This window comes from Fonsecaea pedrosoi (assembly GCF_000835455.1).
Source record: "Fonsecaea pedrosoi CBS 271.37 unplaced genomic scaffold supercont1.5, whole genome shotgun sequence".
NCBI lineage: Eukaryota > Fungi > Ascomycota > Eurotiomycetes > Chaetothyriales > Herpotrichiellaceae > Fonsecaea > Fonsecaea pedrosoi.
The window spans coordinates 1,646,245-1,671,619 of NW_013550611.1; the positions used below are offsets into that span (position 1 = coordinate 1,646,245).

The following is a 25,375-nucleotide window of genomic DNA, read 5'->3' on the forward strand; positions in this document are numbered from 1 at the left end:
ACAGGCCAGGCAGAAAAGCCCGTCTTGTATATTAGAAGGCAATGCAGTATTGTTTCCTTGGCTGCTGTGACAACGACGCGTGGCCATTTAGCCCTGGCCGGATCGATCGCAAGAACAAATTAAACAGTTGGTCTAGCAGTTCTCGCCACCAAGCTCAGCTCAGCTCCATTCGCCAGTTGCTGCATCATATCAATACCGCGCCATCAACCACAATCGTCTTTTCTCGTCACCAAAGTTTCTCAACTTGGTCATCACACTCTCCGAGACAGCAAGGTAATCATCGACAACGGCGTATCCGAGCGCCCGTCGCAGGACCTTATCCCGGTCCAAGGCTTTCAGACTCTTCTCCAGCGTGTTGGGTAGTTGCGTCGTGATGCCTAGCTTCTGCCTCTCCTCGTCGCCAATCAACGTCGGATCACCCGTGCAATCCTTGTGCTCGAGTTTGAGGTCTTGACGAAGCCCGTGGAGCCCCGAGGCCAAAACAGCGGCCATGGAGAGATAAGAGTTGCCCATACCGTCCACGGTCTTGATTTCAAAGTGTCCTGGTCCACATTTTCTCAACGGCACTTCCTTGTTCTGCGTTCCCCAGCACACATACTCTCCACCTGACCAGATTCCAGCGTTGACGCGTTGATACGACTCTTCAAAGGGTAAAAAGAACGCTATCAGTGCTGGCAGATGTTCCAAAACACCGGCGAGGAAGGCCGATTCATACTTTTCAACAGTGTCACCGGGTCCGTTGATGCTGAAATGGGCATGGTTGGCGCTGCCAGGGCTGGTCGCAAAGGGGCGCGGATAACACGTCGCCTTCAAACCGTGCTTTTTGGCGACATTACGAATCACGTCTTTGGCCTTGAACAGAACGTCGACGGATTTCACAGGCTCATATGCCGGCAAAGGAAACTCCCATTGCCCTGGGGCGGCCTCTGAATGAAATTGCGAAAGGTGGATGTCCAGGTCCGCCAGATCATCCACAATCTCTTCAATGATAGGTAGCATATCGATCTGTTGATACGTCATGTTTGACCACGAATGAACCATGTGCAACGGCTGGAATTCTACAAAGTCGGACCCGATTTCGTTCAGGACCGGCCTCATGAAGATGATTTCCAGCTCGAATCCTATCAACATGGAGATGTTGAACTCGGACTTGAGAGCGTCCGCTTGAGATTGAAGCAGCCAGCGAGGACAGCGATCAAAGTGCTCAACGAGGGGCATTTGCTCCGAGTCAGCCATCCACCATGTTTGAACAGTGGCCGAGGGTGACGAGATACCCTTATTCAGTGATAGGGTTGACAGGTCGGGGATCATGAGAAATTGGCCAGTAGCTGAGCACCCGCTTGCGGGATGGTCGTCCTGCATCAACCTTGGCAGAGCAGTCGTGCAACAGAGAGGTTTTCCCGCGGAGAGCTGCTTTTTGAATTGTTGCACAGTCATCATGCGATTACGAAGTGTGCCAGTGTAGTCCAGATACTGAACCCACATATACTTGATGCCCGGATTTGTTTGCATAAAAGCGTCAAAAATTGTCACATTCTGTGCAAAGACAGCCGTGGAATTCTGGCCGGATGGCGCACTCGCACTCCCAGCGCGGAGGGGGATCGAAAGGTGTGTCGATGCTGCTGCGGTCAAAGCTGCTCCAGCTCGTGATGCGGCGGCGGCGGCGGAAGATGAGGCGCCACCGGCAGAAGTTGCGACGGCCGTACTCGCGTATGACTTGAAAGAGGGAGCTTTCGAACCACCATTCACAAGAGTGCGCATGCTGTCTACAGCCTCTCGGCCACAAGCCCGGAGCAACTCGGGGTATTTGCGCTCTTCGTCAAGCTTGTAGAGTAAATTTGAGTTCCAGAACATGATATCGACAGCGATATCGATGGCCTGGGCAACGGTAACGTCGCCCGCTGCAATATATGAAGTAAGCAGTCTCTCAAGCGCTTCTCTGAAGTGCCTGTTGGCGAGCCAATATGTTTCGGGATAGAAGTGTCCATCTGTGCTCCAGAGGATTTTGGAGCTTGGAGTCAGCTCGAGGGCTTGTCGTAGCACAGACTCTTCGCCTTCACGAGAGAGCATAGGAAACGCTTCTCCGATATCGAGCCAAGCGTTGGAATAATTTGCTGCTAGGTAGCCTGCTTCCCTCGTATACGGATACGAAGAATGGAGGATGACAAAGTCGACCTGGGGAAAAGCCTCGATCAAGGGCTGCATATACGCTGGGTTTGCCTTGACCAGATTGATATCCGTGTCACCGAGACCGGTGTGAAACTGAAAGGGCAAGTTCTCACCGTCTGTGTCTACAAGCTTTTCCAGTACGTCGCAGACAGCAACAACCAAGTAATCATTGACCTCCTTTTGCTGAATCCGATACTTGTGGTCGCGAACGGCCTTTTGGAGGAAGTCATGAAAAGACTGTAGAAGAGCCGACTCGGTCAGAGACTGATGGGGGCGGAAGTTCTTCCTGCTCTCGAGGCCAATGTCAAGCCCCGAACGATAACAAATGACTGACTTGAAGCCCCGGACATCTGGGTCGTTGGCCAGAGTGCGGATTTGGTTTCTGAAGACGGTGTTGAAGCGGACCAAGAAGCTCTCAGTCTGGCTAATGTCCCAGTCGGCATCGAGGCCGACCCTCATGAAGCCCGCTGCGTGAGCGAGGTGTTCAAGCAGCTCGGCTGCCACGGCCTCAATCCTCACAATCCTTGATACCGTGGGCACAAATTGTCTATGCCACTTGAAAGGATGGATGATCTCAGGGGACAGCCCATCATCCATCATGATCGCGTGTGTTCCTTCAAAGCATTTCTTGATCAGGCCAGGATAGTCCCTGCGCACCCACTCATATCGGGCAGCCTTGACGTCCTGCAGTGTTTCCGGGCACTGATAGAACTCGGCCAAGTGTTTGACTGCGCGCATGTGGGCAAGGCTGGTGTGGACATGATCCGTCAGAGCATGCCCTTGTGCTTCTGAAGTGATGCTCTCAAAAGGGTATTCCGCACTGCCATAGACATGTTCTTCGGTGAGCATGTTGTGGGCATGGTTGTCAATGACGGGGAACGATTGAACAATCTGTTGGAGGTCCTCGATGCCTGCATTTTCAAGGTCACGTATTCGGTGGAGGGTAGGATAGAGCTCTGGTTGAGGGGCCATGGCTGATAAGGTGGTGGTAGGTAAACAGAGTGATTTGGAGGCAGCACCAGTGGCTGGTGGGCTCAAGATATGAGAGAGTCTGGACAGATTAGAACACTACTGGATCCCGAAGAGGCATGTAACTGACCTAGGGAAACACCAGTATAGGTAGGAGAGACTGTTCAACTGATAGGAAACCTGCCACAGGTGCTCAACTCCGATAGAGCCAGCCTGGTTAGACTTTCAATGGCAGCCGATATACGTGCGTGGTGCACGCGTGGCGCGTCTGCCCTTTTGAGCTCAGGGCACTCTTGACTTCTCACGTCAGATATCACAAATGAGTGTTCTCGCGTAATCAAGGAGAGCAGGACGACAGTGAGAAGCTTCTCAGCGACAATACGACTGAGGCAGAGTCGAGCTGGAATACACTCACTGAGAAATGCTTGACCTTGACCGTTTGGGGATCCTTGGAGCCTCGAGACCGCGCCTCCTTTTTTCCCCTTCGACCATGTCCATCACTCGCCCGCCAACCCACCCCACCACGAACCGACCACCTACAGACCCATCCTGAACCCCAAGCTGGCGACTCGGAGCTTTGCCGTAAGAAGGCAGCCGTCTCTCTCCTGCCTAAACGAGATGTTAACCTTGCAGATCAACTGTCAAGCGCCATTAGAGAGTTGACGGGGTCGGCCTCTGTGGCCTCCCCAAAGGGTCAGTGAGTGGAGGGCCTGAACCCCGAAGCAGCTCACTCACCACTCAAATCTCCTAGTCACAGTGATGAATCCATCCCTGACGGTTCGGTCCGCACATGGTGAGGGCACCCAAGTTTGCTACCCAGAGAACAGAAGGGTTGCCGAGACGCCTATTTGGCCCTATTGGAAACGAGATAATACTAACTGTGGGTTTGCGCCAGTCGTATCACCTCCTTCATGACGTCCGTCGCTTTGTACCAGCAAACATGGCCTGTCAGTTCACGCCTGCGTCGGCGGCACCGAGTATTGCACGGAAGATTCAGGACGACCTTACCATATCGGCGCGGGATGGGAAGCTATCAAGAAAACCACTCCAATGACCATGTCGGCCACTGCGAAGAGATCCCTCTGTAGCGCCCGGAGATCCATCAGTCCGCCAGCGTTGAGAAGGAAAGTTTCACACGTAACTGAGCAAGACACACACGTGGCCTGCACATGGCCTGCACACCCAGACCACGTTCGAATTTTCAGTTGGAATGTCAATGGCGTCGGTCCATTACTGCAGAAAACCTTGTCTTTCGGCGGTGCGTCTCTGTCGCCGCTCCGATCGTTTTTGAAACGCCACCAGTGGCCTCAAGTGCTTTGTTTGCAAGAAGTCAAGGTCAGCTCTAGAGACGACGCGACCCAAAGACAGCTGCAACAAGCTGCCAATCACGGTCACGCGGGCGGAGAACCTACGTACACGGCTCATTTTTCTCTTCCGAGAGATAAGTACAATGCTACCGGGTTTGGTGGCAGAGTTCATGGTGTTGCCTCTTTTCTGAGAGATGACTTCGCCTCGAGCGTTCGTGTCACCCGGCGGCCAGACTGGGATCTTGAAGGTCGGGTTTTGATACACGAACACGAGGTCGGTCTAGTCATCATCAACGGCTACTGGGTCAACGGGACATCTAATCCCTACCGAGATCCTACAACTGGTCAGATCTCTGGTACCCGACATGACCACAAGTTGCGTTTTCATCGGCACATGTTGGAAGTTGTTCTGCAGTACGAAGCAGCTAACCGCCATGTCATTTTGATCGGAGACATGAACATTGCTAGGTCCCGAATTGACGGCCACCCTAATCTACGAACGTCCCCGCCGCAGCATGTCAAGAATCGGGCTGACTTCAATTCCAAGTTTTTCGACGAACCCAATGGCATGCGTGGCACCGATGTATTCAGGCATTTTCACGGTAACACCAAGAAGTTTACGTATCACCCGCGTGGAAGCGCGTGGGGTGCGAGCTGTGATCGAGTAGACTTGATCATCACCAGCCACGCCTTGGTGGACAAGCTGGATGCTGTCACCAACACTGATATTCTGGATTCTGCATCAGAACGTGGGCATAGCGACCATGTCCCGCTTTGGATCTCCATTGATTTAGCAAGACTCGCTGAGAAAACCCAAGTCGCTGTAGACGGTCCATGAGGCTGAAACGTTGTTCATCTCACTGACCGACCGCCTCTGTGGCAACAAACAGTGCAAACCCCGCGGTACGGAGAAAGGATAATCCGACACATTCCCCCTCCTCCCTTGCATGACCCTTACAACCTTCCAACTTCCATCCAAACCCTCTCTAAAGATTCTATTCACTCTTTGACCAAGATCCTTCCTCAAGTTGGACCTTGGCCATCAGATATCTGAGTCTCCGAAAACCTGCCGTCACCAAACATGCTGGCACTCAAGTCCATGAGGCCCCCCTTTTCAAGCCCAGACTCACGGCACGCGACCAAAGCAAAGGTCCAACTCCCGTCAGAGGTTTTAGATGCGATTGCTGAGCAGCTCTACGAGAGTGATTTTCGGCGATTGAGCTCACTTTTGCCTTTTTCTCTCGTTTCACACCAATTCCGACGGTCAGCGTTACCCTTCTTTTTCAGAACGGTGTCCCATATTGTCCGTGAGCACTTGGATGAACCGGAACATGGGCTTCTGCGTTACCTACTCAACAATCGCCATCTCCTTGGCAATGTCCGCACACTACACGTAAAACGGCCGCTAAGAATACCTCCATTTAGCCCTTTCGAAGACCCCGTTGTTGTTGGCAGTTGCGATCATCATTACATGGATCTCGAGACGATCCGTGAGAGCCTGCCTCTCATGCCTCGGCTCCGTCGCATCACGTATGTACTTTGGAGAGAATTTGATTTGTCCAAAAACGAACCAACATGAATGCGGCGGCTTTCTTGCTTCGATTCGAACCTATGTAACTAATGTTGTCCAGGTTGGAATGCTCCGCAATTGCAACATACCAAGTGCTTCAAATGCTGCCGAATGACCGCCAGTATGAAATTGTCATGGACCACCTCCGCACGTGTTGGCCATGGGCAGACTTGATTCAAGCAGTCACTGCTCTGCTTCCTCTTGCTGCACGCCACCAGGTTGCAATAGGGGCGTTTCGTTCAGCTCCTTATGACAATTCTACACCTGATCAATCCGTGTACGACGCAATTGCGAAAGCCACGGCAGTAGAGGTACACCACCACTGGCTAACTTGTCGGCCTAATGCTGCTCACTCGGAGAGGCCACATTTGAAAGAAGGTTCTTCGTGGACCGAATTGCGGCTGATGGTCTCGCTACCCCTACGTTTCACACCGCGGCCCTCGATACGCAGTTTGGATCCATCAATAATACCGTGGGCGAATCTTCGGCGACTTGCCATTGAATGGATCTTTTACCCGTCCATGAATGACTTCATCTATTCGTGTGCTCCTCGGCTCAGCCATCTTCAGGCCTTGCGACTGGATGCATTTCATAAGTGGCACTATCACGAAGCATGTAGCTACGTATCAGATGGGGAGGAACACTCCCTAAGAAGACTTTCAGAGCACCCTTTCGCGATCGATTTCACAAATATGCCAGAATTGCAAGAGCTGGAAATCAATGGAATATGTAACCACATCCCTATCACGGATCTCGTGGGCCCGAATCTGCGCCGGCTCCGGCTGCATTGCGAGAATCCCAGGTTTTCGGTCTACGGCAAAGAGAGCCAGCGCAGCCACACTGACATCCTCGCGGCGGCGAATCTCGCACCAAATCTTGAGTGGCTGGAGTTGGATATAGGGAACATCGAGAATTTGTGGCATCCCACCGCCATCCCTGGCGTGGATGTGGACGTCGAACAATATATGTTTCTGAATGCTCTCACTAAGTTTAGGCATTTGCGATTCCTCCGCCTATTCCCTCCATTCGCACCCATGACATCTCAGCCTGCGGACCACCGGGTGACACATGTTGTACCGGTCACGGATGACCAGGCTGTCCGCATCTTCGAGCAACTGCACCGAGAGTGCCCCTCCTTACAAATACTGTCCATCGCTGCAGCTCCATCCATCAGTGACGTTGACACGATGCATTGGGAAGTCACGCGACAAGGAGATCAAACTGTCCTGACGACCGGCCACAGGAACCGAAATTACAACCACTGTCAAACCTGGATTGGCCAGCGGAGGGTACGAAGCGAAATCAAACGCTTCAGCACGCCGCAGACATACCTGTCCGACTCTGGTGGCTGGATGCTCGAGCAAAATGATTTTCGTGTAAACCGTCCGTTTGCCTTCGCTGACGAGATCTACAGATGATCGACGACTGCATCGCCACAGTCCGAGTCCTCTATCCCACACATAAGGACATTTGCTTTCCGACCAGAATATTTCAGACCTTTCGGCTTGAGAGTTTCTTGAAAGTACCCACGAGGATCCCGTCTTGGCCAGTGGAAGCTGGAATGAACATCGTCTACTCTCGCTATTCTGCTGGCCACCCCGCGCGGCGTATACACTTTACGTCTTGATTGAGAACAAGCATTGGAATAGCAACTCAGTTTCTCCCAGACTAGCGGAGTGCAGGATTGTGCCTTGTCCCGGCAACGTCCATGCACTTACTCGCCAGACAATTCAGAGACCTAGTTATTGGTTTTACTAGTGACACAGTCAGGGCAGTTAGAAGATGTGTTCTTGCACACGGTGATTGTTCGCTTATTGTCTACCCAAGGCCTTCTATGCAAGACTGCGAGAAGGGATTCCTCAAATTGCGAGCAACAACGAAATCTATCAATCCCATGCCCCAGGCATTGCTCTGGACATTAGCCCAGTAGCTATGCAATCCTCACAGAAACGGCCAGTGTGGTCACGATGACCCTCATTATCTCGACTCTGTGCCCCTGACTCCTCGCGCCTCACCCACCAATCAGACAAGTCCATACCACATCTCTCGCACGCACGATCCAGGATCGTCTTATCAGGTGTGTAGCTTCCGCTTTCGGTAGCTTTCGTGCTATCAGGGCTGACGCGGCGTTGGAGGATGACTTTCCCGGTCTTTGAACGTGATGTAAAGAAAGCCGAAAGCTCTTTGAAGATGGGAGATCTTGCAGGGGCAATATCTTGTGACGGCAGTGGCGTATGCATTTCTGTTGGACCACATGATCCAACAGGAGGGAGAAATGACTTGGTGGTCGAAGCCCTTCGGAAGGGATTTAGCGCTTTCGTGGTTGAGAAGCTGCGTCGGATACGACTCAAGGAACCAGTTTGCAACCAACGGGGCTCATCTGATGGTGACGTGATTAAATGCTGGGAAGGCGATGTGCTTGACCCTGTTGAGGCTGAGAATTGGAGCCCCTGACTCTTCGAGGAGTCTACAGACAAATGGGTACCCGGACGAACCCATGAGGCAGTCACTGTCCCCACTAGCGGCGTAGACGGCTGTTCCGCCAGGTCCAACGGAAGCTGGTGCGGAATGTTTGGACAAGATGACAGCTCAGCAGCCTTGAGAGATTGTGGAGGTGTGGCAAATGGTGTCGAAGATGCTGTGGACTGCTTCTGCCGTGGAGTCTGGTGCAGCTGTGGGCCTGACTGATATGGAGACATGAATTCTGCATGTCGTTTTGATGACTGAAGAACCAACCATGGAGGATGCATTGTATGTTTTTGGTTTGCGGCCCCGAGTCTGTTGGCATCCGGATTCAACGGGTCCGTCAACGATAGTCTTGAGGAAGCTCCGTCCAACAAGCCCTTTGGATGTATGACTTTGCCTGGACGATTTCTCGGCGCTCTAACATGCTGCTCCAGCTTTGCAAGGGACTCTGGCAAGTCGACACAACGGGAGCAGACTGGCGGCTCCTCGACAATCATGCCATGTTTGTGCGGCTCGCAATTGCAATCAAGATAGGGCGGGGGAAGCAGAGGAGACTGGCTGACCGTCAGCAGGTTCTGGCTATGGTGGTGAGCGTGTGCTCCCAGCTTTCAGCCAGCCATACTGCGCAAATGAGGCAAGAAAAGCAACTCCAATGCCACTAGCACCATCCAAAATTGACAGCGTCAGTCTCTCTGAAAACTAACTCTCCGCAGCGCCAGCAGATGCTCATGTGGTATGTCCATCGCCAACAGTCGGCGCACACGATGCGGCCGTCCAGACCAAAAGTGTGAGGCAACGATTTTTGCTCGGTCCAGCAGATGGTACAGAGGAAGGGGTGGAACTCGGACGATGTGGGCTCAAGGTCTTTGCGCGGCGCGGGGGGCTTGGGCGGCGCGGGAAGTGGTGGGGGTGATGCGCTCGCGAGGGCGCCGGAGATGGATCGAAAGGACGATAGCGATATGTCGGGATTCGATAGGGACCTCGAAGGAGCGAACGTGTTCTGCGGGTATGCCATGGAGTGAAAGACATGCGGTTGGAGTGAGAAGAGTAACTAACGAGTGGATGAACCGAAGGGAAGGAGAGACGAGGGTGAAGTTAAGTGAAGTGAAGTGTCTTTTTCCATCTGTCAAAGTGCGGAAACGCAGGGGGGAAGGAAGTTGCTCTTTCCATTCTTCTACCTAAACTAGGCGAAACGACCATCAACAACAACCAAGCAAGCAAGGCGGTCCCTCCCAACCAAAGACGATCGATGGAAAGACTCTCTAGGCTTATGCCCTCCAGAACCCGCTCGCCAACCAAGCCGCATAAGAACTCATGCCCACAACAAAGCCCAGCGTGCCAAAGTAACCGACCGGTCTTCCCCAACCCATCGAGTCCTTGGCCCTCAACCCAAACTCGACATGGGCGATCCTGAAGAACAGCAGCGCAGCCAACGAGCCCGTCAGGGCCCATTTGTTACCACCGTTCAACTCGACAAAGGTCGCTACGAGGAGCGCAATGGGGACGTTCTCGACGAAGTTGGCGTGGCAGCGGGAGCTGATGAGGAGGCTGTGGCTGGGGTCGGGGCTGTTCGATGGCGTGGAAGTTGTTGTACTCGAGGATTGACTCTTGTTGGTGGTGGTGGTGGTGGTGTTGGCGGCGGCATCGGTGCCTATCATGGTGTTGCACGACACCCGCACCAAGCTGACACGTAGGTTGAGGAGGGCGTAGTAGGCGGCGAATGCTAATGTTTCCCACCCAGTCAGCATTGCCGCTCAAAGAATGGATAAAGACGGGTCATCATACGTACCCGGAGCAAAGGTGGCTGTTACGGAGAGCATTTGAGGCACGAGATTTGCGGCGGCTATATCGGCCGGCCATGTCAGCTGAGATGGCAGTTGAACAAAGAGTCTTGGAATCTTACCAGACATGTCGAAATCGAGTGCGACTGTTGTTGTGCTACGATGAGACTGGTTCAAAGGGGATGTTGCCTGGTGGGGGGTGGGGAGACGAGACCTGATGAATACTTTGAGTGTGCTTCTTCAACAACTCAGGATGAATAGAATAATACACTCCTGCGTATTTATATTCTTCGTCCCCCGAAACATTGCGAGCAGCGCCGTCCGTCGCATCGCGCATCATAGGGGCCTTGAAGAGCTCTGTACCTCTCTACATCGCTGAACCAAGTCACTCGTCGGTCCCCGTCGTGCCCGTGTAATATGCTAGCGGGAGGGGTTTTTCTCTACAGGTTCCCGATCGGGTTCAAGCGCAGTTGCCGCATTGGGCATGTGTATTTCTCAGATGGAGTTACGAGACCCGAAAGGGCCCAAAAGCCCAGGAACCAAGCCAGCAAGCCCAGACCCAAGACCCGACTAAGCCCAAGCCCGGATCCCCAGGCGTGCTGGGCTAGGCCTACGCCAGACCAGGCCAGGCCCCCCTTTCCGTGAACGAGTTGATCCGCACTAATTTGATTTGGAACCGAATTTAATTATTTGGAAGAAAAGCTGAGGGCTGGTTGGTGGTGATGAGGTGCGAAGATACGAAAACGAGGGGTTTCCGGAACTCTGTCCGTACGTATTACGTGCGTGCGTACGTGCGTACGTCGCTCACAAATACGCTATACACACATGCACGTCCCTCGTACTATACATGCATACACCTGCCATATATCGAGGCTTTGTGACTTCCGGATTCTGATTCACTCGCATTCGTACTCGTGCGAGCATGAGCACGAGCGCACGAGCGCACGAGCGCACTGTTTGGATAGGCTGGGATGGTCTGAGCTGGTTGGGCTGAGCTGGGCTGAAGTCGTGTAACCCCAAATCTCACCTGCCGGGTCCGTACGTACGCACACATATACGCAGAGAGTGAGACTATATGTGTGTGTGAAGGGGGAAGAGGGGGGAGAGGGAAGGAGGCCGGGGGTGTTGTCGTTGTTGTTGCGTAGTAGACTCTTCAAGGAATCACACAAGTCAAAAGAACCCGAATACAAGACGCATGGGGCAGAGTTAAACGGGTAGTCAGTACCTCGTTGCTATACTACAATATTACCAGTCCAGCCCAATCCAGTCCAGCCCAACCTCTTTATTATCCGTAGCCGTGCGAGTTATAAAAGGTTAGTCACCCAGAGCTGACAAAAACGATTTATGAGCAAACAGTGAAACCATTGGTTTTTTTTTTCTCTGGAGAATAACCCGATGTTTTTCAAATATATCAAAAAAAAATACTAACTATCTAATGCCCAGAGGATGCTATTGCCACTATTGCTCTGTAAAACCCGCCGGCCGCTATGCTTCAAAAAAAAGGATTGACAACCCACCAATACTACCCGCTGATTAGATACCTAAAGGGAGAACACCCCCGTATCTTTTCTTTCCCTCTGCCATGCCGTGCTATGCCATCACATGATCATCATCATCATCCCTTTGTCTCTTTTCGGGTTCCGCCCACTTGTCGTTCCGTTGGGGGGAAAAAGGGGTGAGGAGAAAAAGAAAGTACGATCCGCTTAGTACTTGATGTGGCAGCGGATCAGGCACTCCTCGACACCGAGGGCCAAGGGGGGAGGGATGTTGGCCTTGAACTGGGCAAAGTTGTTGGCGTCGATCTGCTTGGGGAAGCCGAGCGAGGCGTCGACAATGTCCGGGTTGGTGTTGATGATGTAGTTCTGGGCGATGGAGCTGGCACCGGGGTCCTCGGAGTTGAGGCCGGCGATGGCCACGGCCGGGTAGCAGTCGTTGTTCTGTTGCCAGTGGATCGAGCCCATGGGGAAGACGGTGCCCTGGAACTGGGTCAGCGACGTGGTGAACTCGGTCGCCAGGCCGTTCTCGAGCACGAAGCCCGTGGTGAAGTTGCTGTCGGTGGCCACGGTGAAGAACTCGGTGGCGTCAGGGTGGATGTGGGGGGTGTTGAGACCGCAGGGGTTGAAGAAGATGCCCGCGGCCGAGATGCCCAGGCCCGTCAGGACGGGGAAGTTGGCCCGGTTGGCCAAGTCGACCTGGCCACCCTTGCCGGGTGTGACGCCGGGGTTGGCGGCCGGGTTGAAGTCGAACTTGAGCGCAATGTTGCCGTCCTGGATCTCGGACTGGATCTCCTTGAAGCGAGCCACGCGGGAGTCCTCGGTGAGGAGCTTGGCGATGGTGCCCGCGGTCGGGACTGGGTTGGGGCTGGCGGTCGGGTTGCCGTAGCTGGTGCTGTACGAGCCCTCACCCCAGTTGCCACCGGCCGAGTACTTGTTGTCGGCGCTGGAGTAGCTAGACGCGCTGGAGTAGCTGCTGGTTGGCGCAGCGCTGTAGTAGCTGGTGGTCATCGAGTAGTCTCCACTTGCTGGAGTAAGCAGCAGAGCTGGCTCCCATGGGAGTAGCGGTGGCGGCGGCCGCAAAAGCAGCAACGAGAAGCGACTTAGAATGCATATTTTTTTTTGTTTGGCTTGACTGGGATATTTGATTGGATCGGGGGGTTTTGGTTTCAAAAAGTGATTTGGATTAGAATGTAGTTGGTATTGATAGCTTTGTATGCTAAAGAATGTGTCTTCAACAGCAAGGAAAGAAGAAGTAGGAAATAAAAAAAGAAAAAGGGAAAAGACTTGATTGGGTTTGTTTGATTGTTTTTTGTTGTGAATGGGAGAAAAAAAAATCCAGTCGAAGGTGAGGGGGTTGATGGTCTTTTATGTGTCTTCGTTATCGTGTGTGTTTGTCGCAATGCGGAATCTGGCTTCGACCACCCACACCCTTGCGTTCCTGGCGAGCAAGCAGCCTTCGGCAAGTCGTCTCTGTGGCTATTCCATCGCATCTAAGCTCTGCTTACTGTGGATATCAGACGAACGAGTATTCCAAAGTAGGTATCTAGGTGGTGTACAGGGATTCGGGAAGCAAAAAGACAATATCCATTATCAGCAGGTCCGACAATGGCGGAGATGGACATGGGAGGGGGAAAAGGGCAGCCACAGGCTGCGCATTATTCTCGGATGGGCTTTACCCATGATCCTTCGCCGCGCGCAAACTAAACAAGCCCTCATTCTACAGAAGGGTTTAGTGCTCACGCTTCCTGTGTGATTGCCATGGCCCATGGGAGGGGACCGCGGCCTTTGCCCAGGCATGGGGTACTGTACCAAACCCCTCACCCTGTTTGTAGGATAAGCCAAGTGCCAGATCAAGGAGAGTGACTAATGCAGGTTGAGAGGGAGGCTGGAGAGCAGGCGAGCACGCAAGGCGGAGGCGAAGGAACCACGAAGAAGGCGATGAAATGGATTGGCCTTGGAATATTCTATTTTCGTGAGAGGCTGTTGATAAGCATTTTGTCCTGCCTTCTCCTAGCCGTAAAGGGAAAGGCTAGCGCCATGTATATGTATAGTCATTGGCCACTTTGGGTTAGCGGAACGTTGTCGAGCCGACATTGGACGCCGTGGGGTAAAAGTGGAGCCACCGCTGACCGTGGATAGCGTCCCTATCATCAGCGACTGCCACATGCCTAACTTGGACCATGTCCCAATATCATGCACCGTGACCGCTGTCGTTCTGATCAATTTCACTGCTTCCCTCAGGAGCCTGCTATCTCAGCTGGGGACTCGTGCTGACCTGTGTCTGACCGACATTTCCAGACGGGCACAGCTCGAGTATGAATCCAACAATCTCTTTTTACCAACCGCTCGAGGTCCCTTTGCAAGCACTCGCGCACGTTGTCAGCCGCCTAACACCAGTTTAAACCACACCGACACCCGCCCGACCGCCTGATCGGGTCAGGCTCCCCGACTCGATAACCGCAAACGATCTTGGGATAATTGGAGTAGTTCCCCATCTAAAACCTGCCTCCTATTCTGGTATCAAGATCGAACCATCATGGTCGGTGAACCCGGCATACAATGCCCGTGATCAGGGATCAGGCTGCAGAAATTACCAGGCTGCAAAGTCTTCTTGTATCTGGAGTTCCGATATTGAACGCGGACGAGGCCCCTGACTGTCTAAAACTGGCCACAGGCATCGCCCAATTTTCCCAGATACAAGATACGTAGGTAGGTTTAATCAATGCTCGGACAGACATACAGGGTGGGTTTCAGCCACGCCACGAGAGTGAAAATTTTCAAGTTTCTGCCTGGTGCAGGGTAAGACTCTGCCGCTCCAAGTTGGGTGGTATGGTGGCTATTGATATCGACCACTGATCCAATGCCGCCAGATATACTTTTGGGCACAGGGCAACCCTGTAAAATAAACCATACCACCACAAAAATCAACATGCTACCAGATTCAACCAGGCGCACTCTATTTTTGTAAGTTCTGCACGAAGGAATCGAGGTTGAATTCCTCTTCGTACTGTCTCTCGTCCCAGAGTTCACCAACGTCGTCGAGCCACCCTTTTTCCCCCTTCTTCCTAACTTCACCTGTCTCAAGATCGACCATGTCTTCATCTTTGGTGCCTCCCGAGTCACCTGCATTATCCGCTGTTTCGCCAAGATTGAAGAGGTCCAGAATCTGATCAGTTTCCATGCTCCCTAAGCCTGCATTCTGTTGATTGACAACAGTGGATGCAACGTCAATCTTGAACCGTTGAAGGCTCAGGATCTTTTCCTCCAAGGTCCCGCGCGTAATCAGGCGATAGACGTTGACAACCTTCTTCTGGCCAATTCGGTGTGCGCGATCCATGGCCTGGATGTCTTTCTGTGGGTTCCAGTCATGTTCGACAAAGATGACGGTGTCGGCACCAGTGAGGTTCAGTCCAAGACCACCCACGCTAGTGGTCAGCAAAAGACAGTCATAACTGGGGTCGTTGTTGAACTGGTTGACAATATTTTGACGCTTGGTGGCTTCCACGCTCCCATCGAGTCGCAGAAACTGCACGCTAGGAAGCAGCTTGCCCAGAACTTCCGTTTGTACCATATCAAGCATCTCTTTCATTTGGCAGAAGATCAGTGCCCGATGTTGCGATACATAATTCGAAGCTGACATGTCATTGGCATCATTGGTTACGCCGATGCCGCAATCAATCAGCAAGTCGCGCAAGGCACTCAGTTTGGGTGCATGGGCAATATCGCGCAGACTGGATTTGGATGCTGCAAGTTGTTTTTGGATCGCCTCGTATTGCTTGTTTCCCTCCTTGACGACAAGGGCAGGTGAGTTGCACAATTTGCGCATGTACTGTAAGGCTTGGAAGATGTGCTGCTTGGCCTCCTTATCCGCCGATCCGATGCTGTTCTCCACCGTCTTGCGCTCCTTCTTGAAGAAGTCTTCGAATAGACGCTTCTGCAGATCACTAAGATCACAATAGTAGTTCTGCAGAATCTTGGGCGGCAGATCGTTGAGAACTTCCTCTTTCAAACGCCGCAACAAAAATGGCAAAACCTGCTTGTGAAGAGCTTCAATTGCCAATGCACCAGCCTCTTGTTCTTTGGAAGAAGACTTTGCATTCCGGCTAGCCGCGATCGGTTTCGCAAATCGATCCTGGAAGACCTTCTCTGTACCAAGGAAACCAGGCATGAGAAAGTCGAACAGCGACCAGAGCTCCAAGACGTTGTTCTGGATCGGCGTCCCCGAAAGAATCAGTCTGTGGTTGCTGACCAGCCTTTTCACGGCCTGGGTAATCTTGGCCTTTGGGTTTTTAATCAGATGACCTTCATCCAATACACAGTAATTCCAAGTGATGGGTGTGAGAATATCGTTGTCGTTTCGGCACACATCGTAGGAAGTTATGACCACGTCCGCCGTTTCGAGTAAAGGACGCCGGCTTATCCGGTCCGCTGGAGGTCCCACGTATGCAACACAGCTCAAAAATGGTGCGTATTGCTTGATCTCCTGCTGCCAATGGCCCGACAGCGTTGGTGGACAGACAATAAGGGATGGCAAACGCTTCATATCGGGTGCTTTGGTCTTGGCGTACTCCTCGGCCCGGATGTGATGATCGCTTGCCACGATACACAGAGTCTGGAGAGTCTTGCCGAGACCCATGTCGTCGCACAGGACGCCATGAAGGTTGTACTTGTTGAGAAAAGCCAGCCAGTTCACCCCGTCTTGCTGATACGGTCGCAATTCTGCTTTGATTGCCACAGGGATCTGGAAAGGCTCAACCTTTTTCGGGTCAAGCATTTGCGCCATGAATTTGCGCTCTCGTTCACGTCCTTGGAGCAATGACTCCGGCATCCCTGGCGGGTCAGGGATGCCCGCTTCCAGAGGCACCAGTTTCACCAATGTTGCAAAGGATGTAGTAGCAAGGAGACGGATATCGTTGTTGGCATCACTCATCCGGCCGAGAACAGGGACAATCAAGAAAATTACATATGGCAGGATCCTGTCGCCCATAGCCTGGATGAGGTGATAGACACATTCGGTTATCCCTTGTCTGTCCCTCAGATCCAGGGGGTTGCTGATGTTAGGCAAAACATCCTGCACAAGCCTCGTCATGCCCTCAACGGGGATGACACTGCAGATCGTTGCGAAACATTTGGCGGCGCTATATCTTATGACAGAGAGCCTGCTTCTCATCGCCTTCCCAATGAGAGGGCTTAACGACAAAACCCACTTATGCAAACCGGCGTCCAGAGTAGGTGACATCGTTCGCAACGCTGACATGGAGTCAACTAATGACTGGCCTTGCTCTTCGTCGACTTGTAGAGTAGCCGGATCAGATGGCTCGATGAGCTCGTGGATCGGGCCCTCAATGAGAGTTCTCAGTACAGGGAGTTTTTCCAGGAGCTGAGCGCCGTATGATTGCGCCAACTCATCAAGAGCACGTTTGGCACCCCGCCGCATGACACGAGCCTCCCGGGCCTCTTGTTCAAATCGGGCAGCATCGGGATGGTCCTTCCTGTCTTCTTCTTTTCGTAGCGACAGAACAATGTCCTCAAAAGTGGCGTTGGGGCCGAATTCCGGGGTCTCTGATGTATCCACGCAGGTAAATTTGACCAAGTTGGAAACCAGCTTGTCCACAGGGCCACGTTTGGGACTGGTGGTGTAGTGATCGATAAGCCCAGCAACGGCCGATGCAGATCGAGCTTGTAAGTCGTCATATTCTTCTGATTTGATGCTGTCCATAATGCATTTTATCAATTGACCTGGTTTCTTTGGGATTTCCTTGAGTCGGACTAGGATCGACGCAACCGCTGCCTTTATCGCGATGTCTCGGCCTTCTTTGATCTTTTTGGCTTCGTCGACGGCCGTCTTCGCGTTTGTACGGGCATCGTTGAGATATTGTGTCCCTGAAACACGCTGTGCTGGCGTAAGGCCCTTTAGAAGTCGATCAAAGTCTGTTGTCACGATTCTTTCGGCATCCGCAAGTGAGAAGGCTTTGGGGCCAGCGCCGATATCTCCTTGACAGACAACGGCTATCGCTGGTAATCTGTCTCGAGAGACATGCGCCTGATTCTGGAACGCGCTAATCAAGGATTGGCATTGGCCTCGGGCAGCCTGCAGCGAAGAAACTATGTCTGCATACCAGTTGTTGCCGTCGTCATCAAGGATATGTTGCAGTTGTGACACAATACCTGGCGTATCCAGTGGTGGCTGGGATTGGTGCTTCGCAAGCTCTTCCAGAATCATTGCTGCAAATAACCGTGAACTTGAATAAGGCGAAGTGATGAACGACATCAGGTGGCTCCAGTTCTTTTCAATTAGAGATGGACTTTGCTTGCTCAGAAGGAGACCTAGTGCCATTGAGCAGACAATTCTAGTCCTTAGCATGACATCTAGTCCGACAAGGTCCACTTCGCCATGCAACATGTGTCCATCGGTATTGTGAGAAAGGCGCTGATTTGTCTCGGGTTTCTCAACCTTTCGTCGTTTCTTGGGTTGCTGGTCAGATTCAGGAGTATTCCCATGCTTCACCGAAATAGGTGCCATTGCCTGACCCGACGGCTTGATAAGAAAAATTGTGTCCATTGGAATAGGGCTCCTTGCCTGACCGATAGGCTGAACAGCGACCCCGACCATTGGTGAGATGTGTGGCTCCAAGTCTGCTGCGAAGGCAGAAAACCCTCGGCATTCCATAAAGGAAATGAGGGCCTTCCATACCTCAAAGGACATCCAGAGCACTCCTTCGTTTCGCTCGAGTAGCATATTTTGGAATATCAAGCGGACCACGCGGCCACCTACCCACTCCATGTTGCTCGTGTTTGAGAGGTTCAGGAATGTGATCAAAGCCTTCAATACCGCCAATCGAACGCTGGTGATTGTGTGTCGCAGGAAAGGATACAGGCGAGGAACAAGCTTCTCAAATGACTGTTCCGGGTCTTCAGCGGCGTTGGTGCGCATTGCGTCCAAGATTTCAGGATGCGAGCAGAGAGTTGCAAGAAGGTCCATAACAGCGCCAGTACTGGCGCTCAGGTCGTCTTGCATATCCAGGAGACAGTCCCACACCACGCTGATAAGTTGGCCTAAAGCGCCTGGGCGCATAGTTGTCAATTCGCCAGCGATAGGTACTAAGGTTGCTGCGCTGACCGACTTGACATCGTCATCAGGATGGGCAAGCCCGTGCATAACGGCTGCGACGACTCCGTCGAGGAGGTGACTGTGACGAAGCAGCAGGTCCTTGCGGACGGCGACGAAATAGCGCAAACCAATCATGCCTCCATGACATACTTCCCAAATTGGTTGTTTCAGGCCAACGTTCTGTTGATTGACCATTTCCTGCAAGCAATTGTAAACAGAAATGGCCAGGTCGTCCGGTAATTGTGTGAGCAAAGCACCAAGAGTCTGACCGATCGTTTCACGGATTGGGGCAACAACTGTATCCGAGACGTAGTCGCCGAAGCGGTCCAACATCAAAACACACAGCAAGCGGCATGCAAGGTCATCAAGCCAGCGGCGATTCGCAAGGTCATTCTCGGCTCTGGATTTGCCATATCGACGACCGGCACCACGTCCGTGCACCCGGAGAACTTCTCGCAAACCCATGGCTGCGCCGTGTCGGATCTCCCAATTGGGGTCAAAAAGATCCACGGACAGGAAATCGCACATCACATCAAATGGCCAGTCGTGGGCGTGCTCTTCATCGGGTTGGATGAGCGGCTTTTCTGGGACAGCTTCACCCTTGAACTCGGACACGAGTGCGCTGGTGTCATCGGACCCTTCTCTCTTGATAGAGAAATAATCCGGTTTGGCATCTCCATTGGAGTCTTCATGGCCGTTGAGCTTTACGGGATGTGGAGTCGCTGAAACCGGTGTCTGGCCAGGCTCTGCCGGACGTCGACCTGAAAGGTCAACGACGCGCATCTTGCTTGCGCCAGCTTTTGCCGCTGATTTATTCTTCCTTTTCAACTGATTCAGCTGTCGTTTACTTAAGCCAGACTCATCATGCAGGGACTGGCCATTGTTGTCGGACGGGGATACAGCACTGTACGGTGCAGCAGAACCGAAGCTGTCCAGGCGTTGCAGTCCGGATTTTGTATCTACTCGAGTTACGCCAGGGGTTGTAACAGATTTCTGCTGGGAGCTGGCTGCAAAGTCGTACTCGTTGACCAAGTCATCCTCCATATATTCGCCGCCGAGGCCAAGTCGACTGGTGAGGCTCTGCTTCTGATGCGCCAGACGTTGGGCAGGTGTCATACCAGCCATCGAGTATTCATACTCTTTGCCGGCACTGCCTAGAAGCTTTTTCCCATGAGTGAGAATCAATTTGATGTCAAGGGTGCTGAGCTGGAGAAGGTCGTCGGCCTCGGGAGTTTTCTCTTCAATCTTGGACGCTACCTCCTCAACCTTGAGGGGCTCTTCTGACTTTGGGTCCGCATCGTCAGCATTGGGATCGAACTTTTCAGCATTGGAAACGATACCGCCTATAGCTTTGGCGGCAGCAGTGCGAGTGTCCCATGATTTAGATTGTAGGTAAGGAAGAACTCTGCCTAGAAGGGGAAAAAGGCTGTCGGAGTTCTGTTTCTGGACATCGGCGAGTTGTTGTGCGGCAGTATTTCGAATGAGCTGGGTGCTCCCCTTGTCCAGCAAGCTGATAATGCGAGTTAGTACTAGGGATGCTAGCAATGGTGATGCTTGCCAGCAGGAAGCGGAGGCTGCAAATACTCACGTGACGAGACGATCCAGTCTGTACGAAACAAGTTAGTCCACGCTTGGCAGATGCTGATGGTGAGGGTTCCAACCTTGAAGTTCCGGTAGTGGCCATTATTATTATTATTGTTCGCCAGTGTTGTAGTGTGGTTTCGTCTTTTCAACCACTCGCCTGCCAGGTCGCAACCCGCAAGCCATCAAATGAACGACGTGACCGCCGAGAATGGAGTCAAGTGACTTGATAAAGCCGACCAAATCCACCAAGAAGAAATTAATTCTCAAGAAAAAGATGAGGATGAGTAGAAAGACGCGTCGAAGGATCGGACTGGTCAAGGTGTCATGAGTTGTCGGAGTGGAAAAATGATGATGCTGGTGGTGATGCAGTGGTGCCGGGGGAGGGCACTGGCAGATCAGAGAATTGGAATCGGGGGCGCAGCGTGGGCTTAAGAGGGTCTGGAATGGCATTTAAATCCTCGCTTGCTGCGCCTGCAGCCTGCATCAGCCCCTGGCCTCTGATTGCTCTTTCCGCATGCCCTGGGTGCCCGCCTTGTGCAAGATTCGGCCACTTAGGCGGCACTAACACCCCATTTGCGCACCCAAGCTTTTCGCAAGCGCGTCTTGGCAATTTTATCACCCGTCAAAGGCCGTCCACTGCCAGCCTGTCCTCCCTCCAGCCAGGCACGCCAGATATAACCTCGCACTCCAGTCACTGCTGAGAGAGGGCCTGGGATGTGCTGGGCGGAAATACAGCACTTCTAGGTGGCAACGTTCAGAGAGTCCCGGGAGAGGATGAGAGCTCTCATATGGCACCCATCGAATTCCCTTCGTAGTTTAATGCGGTGTTGTACCGGGCATGTCTCAACGACAGAAGCAGTATCTGCATGGTTTATGTTTTGGAGGCGTTTGAAATACCCCACTGTGGCAGTTCAGGAGCAATTCAACCATCGCTTTTGGGACAAATAATCTAAACAACCATGGAGCAGGCAAAGAGTATCGGATGCGCGCAGCACTGGTCACCAAAGCCAAGCTCCAACAACCTGAACATCCCCCCGTTTATTGTCTTCAAACTTTGTGCGAAGGGTTTGAGCACCGATGCGACGGCATTCCGTGTATAACAAAAGGTGCATGAATTTTCTTTGGACCTAACGAATTCGACGCGCCGCCCGTCTGTTCAATGGAGGTCGCTTAATGGCTTGATGATATGTACAGCGGTGCAAACGGCATCCCGCGAGGTTCGACGATCACTCCAGTCTTTGCCAAACCCATCTGTTTCTAAGCAAAGGTAGTCTGTGTCGTGCCCAGCAGCGACTTGGTCTCCTCTTCCTTGCCAATCAGACCCAGACTTCGTATTTGGCCCAGCTTGGGCGCATTCTCGCGAGGGTGTGCTGCTTCTGCTTTCCGGAGGGCTTTCTGTATCGCCACCGTTCTCGCATACTAGATCATATGATCAGTTTCCAAGCTTCCCTTTATTCATGTGGCCAGGACGGTCACTACCTCTTTCTTGTGATGTAGGCATTCGTAGTAGTCTTCTAATCGTGGGGCACAGACGCCTTTGGCTCTGGCTTCAGGGTCGTGTTGATTGATGACATAGCAAGACATATACTCTTGCCAGAAGGGAAAGCATCGAGAGACACCTGTAGGCGAGAAAATCAGTCAGGACAAAGCTCCAGTTGATCGTGAGATCTCAAGCTTGCGGAGGTTGTGCACCGCAAGCGGGAGGACTCACCTCCATTTAAACCGTAGCCAGACGCCATCGTCAATAATGAAACTTATGAGGGACAGCAAACCCGCGAATCGTAAAGTCGAGTGGTGACAATGTTGTCGGCGCTGCGCTGTGTGGGTGTCGGGCAGCAGGTGAAGAGGGACAAGTCGAGGTTGGAGCAAAGCCAAGGTTCGGACTGGTCCGAATCTCCGACTCTGACGCAGTTGTTTGGTGGACACTTTGCTGGTGCTTGCGAACTTTCCACGCTGTCTACACATAAACAACCCCTTCACGGTCTCTCAACGAGGGCGCCTATCTGCAACATGCTCTCCGATCTTGCGGTATGAAGTCTCCGAATCGGCTAACGGACGCTCACGTCGTCCTTTCCGCCGTTCAAGCTACTTCTGACGGCGATCTGGACTCACTGCGCAACATCGTCCGCTGGCGGCCCGACATCTTTTCAACTACGTTCGTATATCGACTGCTACTATCTTTCTATCCCGCAGAAATTTCTGAACAATCCGCCCTGGTCAAATTTTTACATGGTCTACGGGATCGATCCGATGATGCCAGAGAGTCCGAACCTCCGAGTATTGAGCCCTCCGTAGCCAATCTCACCAACGACGATGCATTACGTCGATGCCACGCTTTAAGCTTGCGGCAGATTTCTGGAAATGAAACTCTACGCACAAAGAGCGAGCTGGCTAATGTGGTTGTTGAATGGGCAAAAAGATTGGAACAGCTTCATGGATCTGCTCAGCCAGCTGGGGAATTTGTCCAACATTTCATCGACCAGGATTCTGATCTGCGACTGTGGTATGAAACCTATCTTGTCCCGGTAATTCGGCTGCAATATGAGTTCTACCCGGACAGTGAAGAGGTGATCGGCCTACAGGATATGGAGAATTTGTCGGATACCGAAGGTGTACGGACACTTCTTCAGTATGCGGTGAAAACGCACAATCCTTCTGAGGTGGCAAGAGACCTCGACTGTGTGGTATCACCATGGGTTCGAGGGGCAAGTGAAGCAAAGAGGAGAAGAGTGGAATATTCTACTGAAGACAACCCGGTTGAGGAGGGACCGTGGGAATCTGTGTATGACTGGCTGATCTCCGCAAGCATGACCGATTTTAGTGTTGCAGCAAAAGCCTACGCTGACTGGAAAGGCCCTACGGAAGACTATAAAACGACGAATGACTGTGTGGCACGGTTTGCTCAGACTGGCATGGCTATTATTTATGGATGCTCAGAGGCATCATCAGAGGCCAAGAATGTCTGCAGACAGGTGCTTGTCAAGGTTGCAAAGCTTCTCAACTTAGGGATTACCGACCTCTTGCAGCCAGAACCAGATATATCGCTACCTGAGGGTTTTACCAAAGACCTCGAAGAGACAGATTTGCTGATCAACGCCCTGCTAAAGAAATCAAACAAGTTCACACGAGTGAATGAGTCTTCCGTTCAGTTACTGACTGGGATTTTGGCCACGGCAGAGATATTATCAGGTTTTGGTCTACCACGCACTACAAGGGACCTGGCACATGTCGCCATCTTCGGCTCGGACCGTCGTCACAAGGATGAACTTCGTCAATTGCTCCAACACGTTTCACTGCAGACTCGGCAAGAAATTGATTGGCGTTCTGTACGACAGCAGCTCCTTTGGCTCCAATCTTGGAGCAAAACTCGGCCAGTGAAGCTAGGACAGCAGCAAACAGCCTTTATCTCCCGCTTGCCCGTCAGCTATGTAGAAACTCAAATCCTCGACGCATTGCTGAAGGCTGCCCAATATGGTATCGTCAAAGAGGTTTACCTGGACAACCCTTTGCCGTCTCTTTCCGCGTCCGAAGTCGAAGCCCGTGTTGTCGCCGCGATCCTCGAGGCCTATGATAATGCCAGCAACGGGAACAGAGATCGTGGCGGTATGAAGCGGGCAAGCGAGATCTTGAAAGCCTTCCGACCGAACTTCCCCAAGTCCCCTGGTCTTTCGGACATCGATCACTTGATCAAAGCCACTCACAGTCTGTCGTTCTACCAGCTCACCCTGCAGCATGGTGTTCCTTTCAAGCCCGTCTCCATTCGAGTGCAGAAAGATCCGCTAAACCTGGTAGAAAAGGTCTTGGAACAGGACGTGAGAGCATACACCAAGCTGGACGACCTACTAGAGATAGGTCGTAATCTCATCCGTGCTCATTTGCCAAACCGGGGGAATGTGATAACAGAGGAATCGGATCCTCTTCAATCATGTCTCTTGGACGCTGAACACAGAATAACATACCAGGCAATCATGGCAGCTTTGGGTGCTAATGATTTCGACACGGCATATGCGTATATCACAACACGGCTCAACACACCCGTGGAGCAGGCTGCGTCTTCTGGGTTTGTCGATGATGTCTCCTGGCGCGCAGCCTATGCGGCTGGCAAATATCGGCCCAGCACGTCGCCGAAGAATTTGAATTCACGGATCGACAGTTTGACACAGAGGATGGAGCTGCTCTCGCGAGCCTTGATGTTGGCACCTTCTGGTGAAGCTCTGTCGGGAATACTGGCTACTTGGCGCCGCTACGAAGAGGAGCTAGATGGGCTGAAGACGCAAGCTGTGGAGGAAGAGCGAGCTTTTGAAGCCAGAGCCGATGCCACTGTGCCTGGAGCATTTGGTCTCGATCACCGGGATGCAGATGTAGCGGAAACGAAGCGCGTCATGGCGCGTCGGTCCGGGCCGAATGGGGCAGGGCCTTCTTATGAGGAAGAAGCACCGCTAGGTTTGTTCGATGTTGCCAGAGGAGCTGCATTGGCGCTACGTAAAAGTGCTGCTTTCCCACTGGGTTCCGGAGGGTTGGGAGATCTCAAGATACATTCGGACACAGCGAAACAACGCGATGCACAAAGGGAGCAAGCCGGCTCTCCCGTGTCGGACGATGGTGGAAGGGTACGAAAGAGAGATATGGTTGCGAATATGGTAACAAGTGGCCTAGTGAGTGGAATGGGCTGGGTTCTTGGTGCTCAACCCCGGGACAGGCCGGGTGGACAAGGGGAGTAAAGGCCAATATTGAGTGAGTAGAATGACTTGGTGGTGGAATGTTCTTGATGTGTTCTTGATGCTCTCAGGCTCGACGATATCAGCGATTCGGTTCTGCCAACTTCATGTCAGGGTGTGAGAAGCGATCTCCTAGTGGGTCGCAGCCTCGTTACCTCCCACATGGACGACTTTGTTAGTGACAAACAGTGAATAGAAGCAGGT

General features: G+C 52.5%; 9 protein-coding genes across 9 annotated transcripts; 3 read left to right on the top strand and 6 right to left on the bottom strand.

Annotated features, from left to right (window-relative positions):
• Positions 1-189: 189 nt before the first annotated feature.
• On the bottom strand, positions 190-3,141 carry Z517_08070 (uncharacterized protein; the record flags this gene model as incomplete). Its single annotated transcript, XM_013426590.1, has 1 exon — positions 190-3,141. One exon carries the CDS (start codon positions 3,139-3,141, stop codon positions 190-192), a length of 2,952 nt encoding a protein of 983 aa, XP_013282044.1.
• Positions 3,142-4,194: 1,053 nt separating this feature from the next.
• On the top strand, positions 4,195-5,283 carry Z517_08071 (uncharacterized protein; the record flags this gene model as incomplete). Its single annotated transcript, XM_013426591.1, has 1 exon — positions 4,195-5,283. The coding sequence occupies one exon, from the start codon at positions 4,195-4,197 to the stop codon at positions 5,281-5,283; it is 1,089 nt and encodes a 362-aa protein (XP_013282045.1).
• A 493-nt stretch (positions 5,284-5,776) lies between these two features.
• Positions 5,777-7,433, top strand: Z517_08072 (uncharacterized protein; the record flags this gene model as incomplete). The annotated part of the gene is made up of 3 exons (XM_013426592.1): positions 5,777-5,823; positions 5,871-5,975; positions 6,077-7,433. The coding sequence occupies 3 exons, from the start codon at positions 5,777-5,779 to the stop codon at positions 7,431-7,433; spliced, it is 1,509 nt and encodes a 502-aa protein (XP_013282046.1).
• A 468-nt stretch (positions 7,434-7,901) lies between these two features.
• Positions 7,902-9,496, bottom strand: Z517_08073 (uncharacterized protein; the record flags this gene model as incomplete). The annotated part of the gene is made up of 2 exons (XM_013426593.1): positions 7,902-9,060; positions 9,186-9,496. 2 exons carry the CDS (start codon positions 9,494-9,496, stop codon positions 7,902-7,904), a joined length of 1,470 nt encoding a protein of 489 aa, XP_013282047.1.
• Positions 9,497-9,749: 253 nt separating this feature from the next.
• On the bottom strand, positions 9,750-10,391 carry Z517_08074 (uncharacterized protein; the record flags this gene model as incomplete). Its single annotated transcript, XM_013426594.1, has 2 exons — positions 9,750-10,204; positions 10,271-10,391. 2 exons carry the CDS (start codon positions 10,389-10,391, stop codon positions 9,750-9,752), a joined length of 576 nt encoding a protein of 191 aa, XP_013282048.1.
• A 1,574-nt stretch (positions 10,392-11,965) lies between these two features.
• Z517_08075 (uncharacterized protein) lies at positions 11,966-12,766 on the bottom strand (the record flags this gene model as incomplete). Its single annotated transcript, XM_013426595.1, has 1 exon — positions 11,966-12,766. One exon carries the CDS (start codon positions 12,764-12,766, stop codon positions 11,966-11,968), a length of 801 nt encoding a protein of 266 aa, XP_013282049.1.
• Positions 12,767-14,714: 1,948 nt separating this feature from the next.
• On the bottom strand, positions 14,715-20,553 carry Z517_08076 (uncharacterized protein; the record flags this gene model as incomplete). Its single annotated transcript, XM_013426596.1, has 3 exons — positions 14,715-20,379; positions 20,458-20,475; positions 20,531-20,553. 3 exons carry the CDS (start codon positions 20,551-20,553, stop codon positions 14,715-14,717), a joined length of 5,706 nt encoding a protein of 1,901 aa, XP_013282050.1.
• A 1,157-nt stretch (positions 20,554-21,710) lies between these two features.
• Z517_08077 (uncharacterized protein) lies at positions 21,711-22,192 on the bottom strand (the record flags this gene model as incomplete). The annotated part of the gene is made up of 3 exons (XM_013426597.1): positions 21,711-21,872; positions 21,933-22,072; positions 22,165-22,192. 3 exons carry the CDS (start codon positions 22,190-22,192, stop codon positions 21,711-21,713), a joined length of 330 nt encoding a protein of 109 aa, XP_013282051.1.
• Positions 22,193-22,483: 291 nt separating this feature from the next.
• On the top strand, positions 22,484-25,174 carry Z517_08078 (uncharacterized protein; the record flags this gene model as incomplete). Its single annotated transcript, XM_013426598.1, has 1 exon — positions 22,484-25,174. One exon carries the CDS (start codon positions 22,484-22,486, stop codon positions 25,172-25,174), a length of 2,691 nt encoding a protein of 896 aa, XP_013282052.1.
• Between the last annotated feature and the right edge of the window lie 201 nt (positions 25,175-25,375).